Raw genomic sequence first — 10,850 nt, 5'->3', positions numbered from 1 at the left:
CACACTGATAATCTCACACACACGCAAACACACTGATAAACACACACTGATACACAGACACACTGATAAACACACACTGATAAACACACACTGATACACACACACTGATAAACACACACTGATAAACACACACTGATACACAGACACACACACACACACTGATAAACACACACTGATAAACACACACTGATACACAGACACACACACACACACACACACACACACACACACTGATAAACACACACTGATACACAGACACACACACACACACACACACACACACACACTGATAAACACACACTGATAAACACACACTGATACACAGACACACACACTGATAATCTCACACACTCACTGATAAACACACACTGATACACAGACACACACACACACACACACACACACACTGATAAACACACACTGATACACACACACTGATAAACAGACACACACACACACGCAGACACACTGATAAACAGACACACACACACACACGCAGACACACTGATAAACAGACACACACACACACTGATACACAGACACACACACACACTGATACACACACACTGATAAACAGACACACACACACACTGATACACACACACTGATAAACAGACACACACACACACGCAGACACACTGATAAACACACACAGACACACACACACTGATAAACACACACTGATACACACACACACACTGATACACACACACTGATAAACAGACACACACACACACGCAGACACACTGATAAACAGACACACACACACACGCAGACACACTGATAAACAGACACACACACACACTGATACACACACACTGATAAACAGACACACACACACACGCAGACACACTGATAAACAGACACACACACACACTGATAAACAGACACACACGCAGACACACTGATACACACACACTGATAAACACACACTGATACACACACACACTGATAAACAGATAAACACACACACACACACACAGATAAACACACACAGACACACACACACAGATAAACACACACACACACACACTGATACACTCACACACACACTGATAAACACACACAGACACACTGATACACAGACACACACACACACGCAGATACACTGATAATCTCTCACACACACACACACACACACACACACACACACACACACACTGATAAACACAAACAGACACACACTGATAATCTCACACACACAGATACACAGACACACACACACACACACACTGATACACTCACACACACACTGATAAACACACACAGACACACTGATACACAGACACACACACACACGCAGATACACTGATAATCTCACACACACACACACACACACACACACACACACACACTGATAAACACAAACAGACACACACTGATAATCTCACACACACACACACACACACACACACTGATAAACACACACTGATACACACACACACACACTGATAAACACACACTGATACACACACACAGATACACAGACACACACACACACCTTGTTTACTCACCTTTAGCCTAAAGCTGATGTTCTGGCTCACCTGTGCTGAACTCACCTGTGCGCCGATACAGGAGAACCTGAGCAGGTTTTGTGTACGGTCAGTGGGAACAGCCTGCTGTCTGACACGATTATGAAGAATGAAACGCACAACAGTGTCTGATCTGCACAAAACACCTGCACACAGACAGACCTGAGAGCTGCTGGCGACCCCGCCTCCTCCCCCTCAGGTAATTAAACACATTGGCTGCTTTCTCGCATGTTTAATATGGTGAAGAATGAAGCCTGTGCCACACTGAGCAGGCTGAAAGTGAGAGGATGGTTTACAGGTAACTGATCGATGAGCGCGTCACCAGCAGGGTCAAAGGTCACAGGAACAAAGACGCAGCTGCGGGAGGAGTGATCAGGAAGACGAGACGTCAGGCAGACAGGGTGAGTTTCAGCGTCGTGCTTAGTCAAAACTTTCCACCGGAACCACAGCTGACCGTCAGCTGATCCTGTTTAACTAAACCTGGTTTCTGGGTTAGAGCCAAACCTCAGAGTCACAGGACAGTGATTTATTTATTTTCAGTGTGATAAATGAATCTGTTTGTTGGTCACTGTTCTGATTCTTCTGCTGATCCTTTGATGTCACTCTCTGAAAACCAAAATTCACCTGAAAAAGCTGCTGAACAGAGCTGCTGTTACTTCCTGTCTATTCCAAAAAACTGGCCGCAGTTCAGCTGGTGGTGCAGCAGGGGGCACTCTGAGCTGAGGATTTCCAGCTGCTTCTAGAATTGTATTTATTTTATTTCTCCGTGAAGCTGAATCAGTTCAGCGTTCTGCTGCCTGCTGATTGGTCAGTTAGGGCAGGACGTCGGTGTCCCTCGATGGCGCCTGTTTCTAAACGATACCTCTGGCAGATGCCAGGAGTGTAGCCAAAGTGCAGCAGAAGAAGCAGCTGGTTGTGGTGGTTGAATGTGAAGCTATCGTGAGGCCACTGGTGGCTTCATGCCCCAAATCAACATGGAGGATGCAGTAAAGTGACTGGTGATGCTCTAACATCCTTGATATGCACAAAAAGTAGAAACTTCAGTAGAAACATCAAAGAATAGAACAGTAGCTAATGTCCCGAGCCTTTCCATCAGAGTCATGAACAGCTCCACTGAGTCCCATTCATTCTGCATGAGCTCAAGGGCGCCTCCTGTGGAACAGGAAGTCACTAATGGCCTTCACCAGTGGTCATGTAGGGATGTCAAACTTTAGATACCTGAAAACCAAAATGCTCTGATCCTTCTGCAGGTCCAGCCTTCATGCCATGTTGGGGCGAACCGCCTTCCATACTGGATGCTGCAGGTTGCAGCAGTGCTGCTTCCTGTCCTTGCCTCCTCCCCATCCACCTGAGCTGCACAGACTCCATTACTCAGCAAGCAGTGGGAGCCGGAAGCTGAGGGCGGGACAGGAGGCGGGGCAGATAAATTCCGCTCAGGTCGACCGGATCTTAAAGGTGACAAAAATCAGACTCTGAAAGCGTTAACTGGTGATGTCACACATCTTAATGACTGTTTGTTTCCAGGCCAATGAATACAGCCTTACCCTCCCCAGAGGCCCCGCCTCCCATGGCGTTCTGGGTTTTCATAGCAACATGTTGCCATCCAACCTCCCCTGCGAGGACCGTCAGAGCAGCGCCACCTGCCTAGCGGGCCGTGGAGGCGTGTTGTTTGGCGTGTTCGACGGTCACACAGGGCCGGCCTGCGCCCACGCTGTCAGTCAGAGGCTCTTTTACTACATTGCCGTGGCAGCGCTGCCGCTGAGGACACTGGCGGAGCTGGAACGGGCGGTGGAGGAGGAACGGGCCGTAACACCACTGCTGGAATGGCATAAATACCCCCAAGACCTGAGCTACCCCAATGGAGAGGTGACGTCCTTCCATAGCCTCCGGAACTACTGGCAGGAGAGGCTGGAGACCGAGGAGGAGGATGAGGAGGAGGTAACCAGGTGTCCTGACACATCACAGAATCACATTCACGGACAGTGCAGGTCCAAAAAAAACCCAAAACATGCCTGAATGTCAAAGCCTTTACCTGGTCTCAACCAGGTGCAGGTGGACTTTTCAGAAACCGATTTTCCTGTTTTGGTTTCAGCAGAAAGTTCACCTGTGGTGACATCATTATCTGTTCTCTCTGATTGGCTGCAGGATGACAACAGAACGACATCAGCTCTGGTCAATGCGTTCCATCGCCTTGACTACGACCTGTCTGTAGAAGCCCAGGTGCATCTGTCCCTGACCTCCCCCAGGTAAGAACAAAGTTGTGTTTTCTTCAGCAGAACCTGCAGGTGAGTCTGTTTCAGCAGGTTAAGCCTCTCTTTGTGCCCACAGGCAGGTGTCTTTCCCTGGTGAGGGGTTGTCTCTGACCTCCCCCCTCCGGGTGGCGCTCTCTGGTTGCACAGCCTGTGTCGTCCACATCTCCAACGGCGTTCTACATGTGGCCAACCTGGGGGACAGTCGGGCAGTCCTGGGCGTCCAGGAGGCAGACGGAAGCTGGTCTGCGATCAACCTCACCAATGACCACAATGCGCAGAATCCCGAAGAGCTGCAAAGGATTCTGGGAGAGCACCCAGCGGAGCAGAGGACGGTGATCCGCCACGACCGCCTACTGGGCCTGTTGCTGCCCTTCCGGGCGTTCGGTGACGTCCGCTTCAAATGGAGCGCGGATATGCTGAGTCGGGTCTATGAAACTCGACCGGACATCCTGTCTGCGGTCAGTGAGGCGGTCCGGACGATGCCGCCGCACTACCTGACCCCACCCTATCTGAGCACTGAGCCAGAAATCACCCGACACTGTGTTGGACCTGCAGACAAGTTCCTGGTCCTCGCTACTGATGGACTCTGGGAGCTGATGCATCGACAGACGGTCATCCAGCTCGTGGGGGATCATCTGACAGGTCAGTGCCAATCAGTTACTGATCCTTTAAATAGCAACACAGTAAAGCTTGTCAAAGGAGCTTGCAAAGAAAAGCGTCTGGACTTCTTTAAGTTGCTTGAAGACGTTTCACCTCTCATCCGAGAAGCTTCTTCAGTTCTAAGGTCAAATGGTGGGGAGTCCCAGATATAAACCTAGTGGGAGTGACCCCCCACAGAGGGACCCAGTTTCCCACCTTGGCTCAGGCGATTAGAGGATCATCAGGGGGTCCTTTTGTCTCTCTGTGGGGGGAAACTCCCACTAGGTTTATATCTGGGACTCCCCACCATTTGACCTTAGAACTGAAGAAGCTTCTCGGATGAGAGGTGAAACGTCTTCAAGCAACTTAAAGAAGTCCAGACACTTTTCTTTGCAAGCTCCTTTGACTACAATGACTGAGAACCTTCACAGACACAGTAAAGCTTGTAACTATATATATATATATATATATATATATATATGTATATATATATATATATATATATATATATATATATATATATATATATATATATATATATTCACCTCTGTAATATTCTGGTTATTTATAACTGAACTATTTAGAATAGAATAGAATTCAACTTTATTGTCATTGCACATGCACAGGTACAGGGCAACGAAATGCAGTTTGCATCCATCCAGAAGTGCTTTAGTGATATAGATATATTACAATATATATTAGCAATAATATAGATATGTGAGTATATTACAGAAATGGGTCTATTATGGTATGTTATAATGTACACGGTATGAAGTATGTTGTGAATATTCTATAACTATAAGTATGTACAGGCTGTAGTGAGTACAAGCTATGTACAGGCTATGAACAGGATATAAATATGAAAAACTATACAGAATATGAAATAAATAACTTTACAGAATCTGAGATATACAGCTATACAGAAATGGGAACTATGCAAGTTGTAAACAGTTGTAGGGTTAAAAATTATCAAATGTACAGAATGATTATTTACACAGAGCTATACAGTAGTGCAGTTAAGATAAGTGAGATATAATTCCTACAGAGGCTATATAAAGTGCTAGTGGTTGTGAGTGGTGGTTCAGTCCATGTTATTATTGTGTGTTTGAGGGTACAGTTGTCAGTGTTGGGAAAGTTACTTTTAAAATGTATTCCATTACAGAATACAGAATACATGCCCCAAAATGTATTCTGTAACGTATTCCGTTACGTTACTCAATGACAGTAACGTATTCTGAATACTTTGGATTACTTAATATATTACCATGCTTTTTACAACAACATGAATGTACTATTGCTGTGTGATTTATTACTATTACTGAAGGTCCGCGACTCCGAACTGTAGTAAAGGGACCTCTGACTAATACGGCGGGGTCCCTGTCGGCTCGTAGCCGAAAAATAGCTTTACTTTGTTGTGTGGGTCAACTTTTCTTGCGAGAGACAGAGAGAGGCGTTGAAAGACTGCTCCAACAGAACTTATTGTTTCGGAGGAAAACACGAACACGGTGTACAGTCGAGTCTTAATAGCTTACTTACAACTGGGCTCGTCAGGCTCTCTTCTTGGCTGCAGTGGTTATTATTATATTTACATGCTTCCAGCTCCCGTTTTTCCTCGATGACAACTCGTACCTTTCCACTCCCCTTTTTCTCCCTCCTCGCGCTCACAGACCCATAACGTGTATGGCAGTCCATTCTCCCAGCAGCACGGACTACACTACCCATGATGCTACATTCTTTAGAGCTATGCTTGTAGCATTCTGCCTGTTAGCTTAGCACAACAACAACAACAACGAAAAGGCGCTCTCTCACCCAGGAAACACACAGTCGCAGAGAGAGAGAGAGAGCGTCGCCCTGTAACCATGGCAACCGTAACGCTGCCGCCTGGAACAACAGAACGTAGCTGTCAAACAAAACCCAAACAGTCCTGACCCGCGACAATATGAAACAGGAAAGTACCGCAGTGTAATCCATTTATTTCAACAAAGTAACTGTATTCTGAATACCACCTTTTTAAACGGTAACTGTAACGGAATACAGTTACTCATATTTTGTATTTTAAATACGTAACGGCGGTGCATGTATTCCGTTACTCCCCAACACTGACGGTTGTCGATTGTGTGTGTGTGTATGTTCAGTCCATGTGTTAACGTGGGTCAGATGTCAGGAGGCAGAGTTCAGGAGTCTGACAGCTATTTGTATATGTTAGCGCTATTACATACATTTTGTAAACTTTGTAATATTTGGTTTTATTTAATTTACTTCAGTCTGTTACTGTTGTTGTCTTGGAGCGACTGTATTCTGATCATATCTAATAGACTCCAGTTTGTGCATGTAAATGGAGAGTCCTCTTCACACACTGAGGTTAATTATGGAGTTCCACAGGGTTCAGTGCTAGGACCAATTCTGTTTACATTATACATGCTTCCCTTAGGCAGCATCATTAGAAGACATAGCATACACTGAAAAACTAGTTCATGCATTTATTACTTCCAGGCTGGACGACTGTAATTCATTATTATCAGGAAGTCCTACTCGTGTTTCTTCTCCACTCACTTTTTTTCATGCTCCATTAGGGCTGTTCGATATAACGATATATATATCGGATGACGATATAAAAACGTCTGTCGTTTCATTTTACGCTATCGTTTGTTTCGTGGTGCCGCAAAATAAACTGTTTACGGCAATATTTGTTCATTGTTTTGATGGTCACTGTAGTGGCTGTATGAATTTCTTAAAGTTCTCTCTTTCTCTTATATTTAATATAACAACACTATGGACGGACAAGCACCTGTTTTTATGCGTTGTTGTTAGCAACAATGACGGTAACACCATCGCGTGTCCGCTTGTTTATGTTCCTCATAAACCTTTCACAATAAAGCTCAAGATCCTGTTGAGACTTTTCAAAATAAACTGAATCACGTGAAAGAGCAGATTATTTACGGATGAGAAGTAAAAAAGAGCCGCCAGGTGCTAAAAAATAAACCTTAGACTCAAACATTAGAACAGGCTTTTCCCCGCAGCACGCCGTGTAATAAATACTCACAAAGGAAACGGCGGCCGTTACAACTTATGTCTAAAAATGTATCGTTTCATGCATCGTCAAGTCGAGCTGCCCGAGATTCACAGAATTTACAGAAAATGTTACATTTTTGTGATTTATATCGTTATCGGGACGATAGCTGTCTTAAATCGGGATATGAGATTTTGGTCATATCGCACAGCCCTATGCTCCATATGTTTACACACCAGAAGGTGAGTTCATATTTTACCCTGAACCACGACCTTATTCTGAAACTGTCCCATTGCCACCTCTTGGTCACCTTGTTTTTACATTAAGCCGTCCCAGCATCTCATCACATGCCAGTCTTCACCTGTTTATGTTTTCGGTGTTGGAGTTTGAGATTCTTTTGAAGACTGAGGTCACAGATAATCACTCACAGTGCTCCAAAAAGTGCACATGAGGTGTGAGCGTGCTCAGACGTGTCCACCTGTCTTTACTTCCTGTCATCGTCCTGACTCTGTGTGTGGTTTGTCGTTGCACAGCCCTCCAGCAGCAGAGACCTATAATTCCCTGCGAGGGCACAACGCTGGGCGACCTGCAGCGCCTCTTGCTGGAGAGGAGGGGGCGGGTCCTGTCGGCGCTTGAGGACCAGAATATCGCCACCCACCTGATCCGCCACACCCTTGGCGACGACGGGTATGGAGCGGTAGCTCCAAATCGTCTCGCCAAGATGCTGAGTCTGCCTGTGGATCTGGCCCGAAGGTACCGTGATGACATCACTATCACCATCATTCACCTGAATGAGATCTAACACCTGCAGGTGATTACCTGCTTGGTAGTCACCCCGCTGACCAATCAGCAGCAGGCGTGCTCATTCCAGCGCTGATCTTCATCCTTTTCCTTAACCGTATCCCAGCTCTGAATGGTCGAGGGGTGGGACACACCTGGACAGGTAGCTGATCAGGTGTTTCTGTTATTTTGTCTGCCTTCAAGAAGACCAGAACTCGACACACACACAGGTCTGAGAGAAGCTCCACGAACGACACCGGAGCTAACCTCACTTTTCAAACATCGCTCTTCAGGTGTGGAGCAACACAGTGAGCATGCTCAGTGAGTTGATGTTCCGCACTTGGAGTGGAGAAGTGGCGCCACCTCCTGGTGGCACACTGAAAACACCTATCTCGCCTGAGGCTACGGCTACGTCCACACGTACCCGGGTATTTTTGAAAAATTTTCTATGCGTTTGCACTTTTCGTCCACACGTAAACGGCGTTTTCAGTAACTGAAAACGGAGATTTTTAAAAACTCCGGCCAGGGTGGATAATTTCGAAAACTCCGTTTTTGCATTTACGTGTGGACGACAAAAATGGAGAAAACGCAGCGTCAAAGGTGTGCGCCTTTTTTGACGTCACACTGTGCGCCACGTTATTGTTTCGGTGAAATGAATTTCTACAATACTGTTACTGTTAATTCTACTCTCTGCAGTGTTTAAATGCTTACATATACACACAGTTACTGTCCCTCCACACTCGACTCGGTTCTGCTTGTCACTACCCCATCTGTACCACGCATGTGTGAAAGGTGTCTACTTCCAGTCGAAGTATTTTACGATAGTTACAGGTCAGAGTATCTGTTAAGATGTTAAGAAAAACAAGTATCTCTTAAAATGTTTCCGATAATGAAACATTTAATATATTGTAGACAAAAACAAAAAAATAAAAAGATAGTTACGGATCAGGACTCCCCGATCCTTACTGCGCATGTGCAATGTTTTCTTCTTCTTCTGTTCGTTTAATGGAGGTTAACACCCCAGTGTACGAGGACACTGTCACCTGCTGACTGAGCGAATGAACCGTATTGTAAACTGAATTAGCGTAATCACAAACGTGTGTTTAATTTGATTTATTGATAGTCGAGTGTGTTTATGCTTGTCTGTGTGGAGAGGATTGTTGGAATAGTGATGATGACGTCCGCTATCACTGTCAATTGTTAGTAAACACTTCATCTGGCTGGTACCAATCGGGTTTCCGGTACAGATCGGGTAGCGACACTGCTTCTATGGAAAGTAAAAAAAAAAAAAAAAAAGACACTGCTTCTATGCCCCATCCTTGTTTACTTTTTCCCACCGAGGTTTCTAGACTTCTGATTGGCCAACATTTCTACACGGTTAGGAATATAGCGCCACCTGTTGCTTTGGCATGTTCATAGCAGCGTTTTCCTTCATTTCTGCGTTTATGTGTGGACGGGATTATTTTTTAAAACGAAAATGGAAAATCTCCGTTTTCAAAAATACCCGCGTACGTGTGAGAATCACCAATCGGAGACACAGCAGGACTTCCTGTGAGGAGGTGATGGTGGCTTCTCTCTGTGCTTCTCAGACTGTTGCTGTTTTTACTCGTTAATAAAGTTCCTGTTTGACTTCCTGTAGGTCCGGCCTGTTTTTTTCGCCAGAGTTTCACTTCCTGCTTATCCTTCAGCGTGTTAATGCCGGCTTGTAAATGATAAAGCAGCATTGAAACAGGATGCGAGAACTTACCTGCCTGTAGCAGAGGAGGGGGGTTAACCAGCGCCATCTACAGGCTGAACACAAACATGTGGCTTCCCTTCAGAGTGGGATGAATTGATGCCCAGAGTGTAACCCTGATCACAACTATTCTAAAATGTTGTTCACAGGACAAACTTCACAGATTGTCCCAGAGATTAAACCAGTGGTTCCCAAACTTTTTTTGCTGGGCCCCCCTTTGTTTTACAAGAAAAAGTTTGGTTTGGAAACATATTTGGCGATGCTTCCTCTCCTGCTTTGCGTTTGTGTGGGAGCCCCGTAAAAAACCTGTCCATGATGCTAGCAGTGTCCATGCTCGATGGGTGACGTGTCCGGTGAGTCTGCTGGCCGTGCAAGAACTTGGAAGTTTGCAGCTTCCATTGTGTACAGATCCAAACTGCACATGTCAGCCTTTTAGTGTGGGGGGTCTAAGGCACACATGTGCGGTGGAATGGGTTATCTCAGCGAACGATATGAGAGTAATGAGTCTTTTGTGTTTGTAGAAAATGTTTCAGAACTTAGAGTTCAGCTCATGAAAAATGGGAGCAAAAACAAAAGTGATGCATTTATATTTTTGCTCAGTGTATCTGCCAAAAGAAGCTTCTTCATTAGTGGAGAAGCCATGAAATAACCATTAATTTTCTACTTCCTTCCTCAGTCTCACTGGGTGAAAAGATAAAAATCCCTCCATGGCAGCTCTTTTGATTTCAGGTGCTCGCAGCAGGAAGCTCGGGTTACATTTAAACAGCGCAACTCCCTGAGGAAGAGGAGGGGTGGAGCTGCCCAGCTTGCCGCGCAGTCCGGAATAATCCTTCCACCCAGAGCGGACAGGTGTGGATGCTCCCTCCTGGCTGATGGAGATCATGTTCTGGACTTTGTGGAGA

The 10,850-nt window shown here is 45.5% G+C and overlaps 1 protein-coding gene across 1 annotated transcript; it reads left to right on the top strand.

Moving 5' to 3' along the window:
- Positions 1-1,526: 1,526 nt before the first annotated feature.
- Positions 1,527-9,808, top strand: LOC308402801 (pyruvate dehydrogenase [acetyl-transferring]-phosphatase 1, mitochondrial-like). The gene is made up of 7 exons (XM_080891896.1): positions 1,527-1,731; positions 1,831-1,933; positions 2,783-2,987; positions 3,057-3,470; positions 3,678-3,778; positions 3,861-4,426; positions 7,967-9,808. Exons 3-7 carry the CDS (start codon positions 2,799-2,801, stop codon positions 8,233-8,235), a joined length of 1,539 nt encoding a protein of 512 aa, XP_080748022.1. The 5' UTR covers positions 1,527-1,731; positions 1,831-1,933; positions 2,783-2,798; the 3' UTR covers positions 8,236-9,808.
- The last annotated feature ends 1,042 nt before the right edge of the window (positions 9,809-10,850 follow it).

Source organism: Rhamphochromis sp. 'chilingali' (genome assembly GCF_963969265.1).
Source record: "Rhamphochromis sp. 'chilingali' genome assembly, chromosome: 9".
Lineage (NCBI taxonomy): Eukaryota > Metazoa > Chordata > Actinopteri > Cichliformes > Cichlidae > Rhamphochromis > Rhamphochromis sp. 'chilingali'.
The sequence above is the reverse complement of the archived record's forward strand: the minus strand, read 5'-3'. Positions and strand labels throughout refer to the sequence as shown.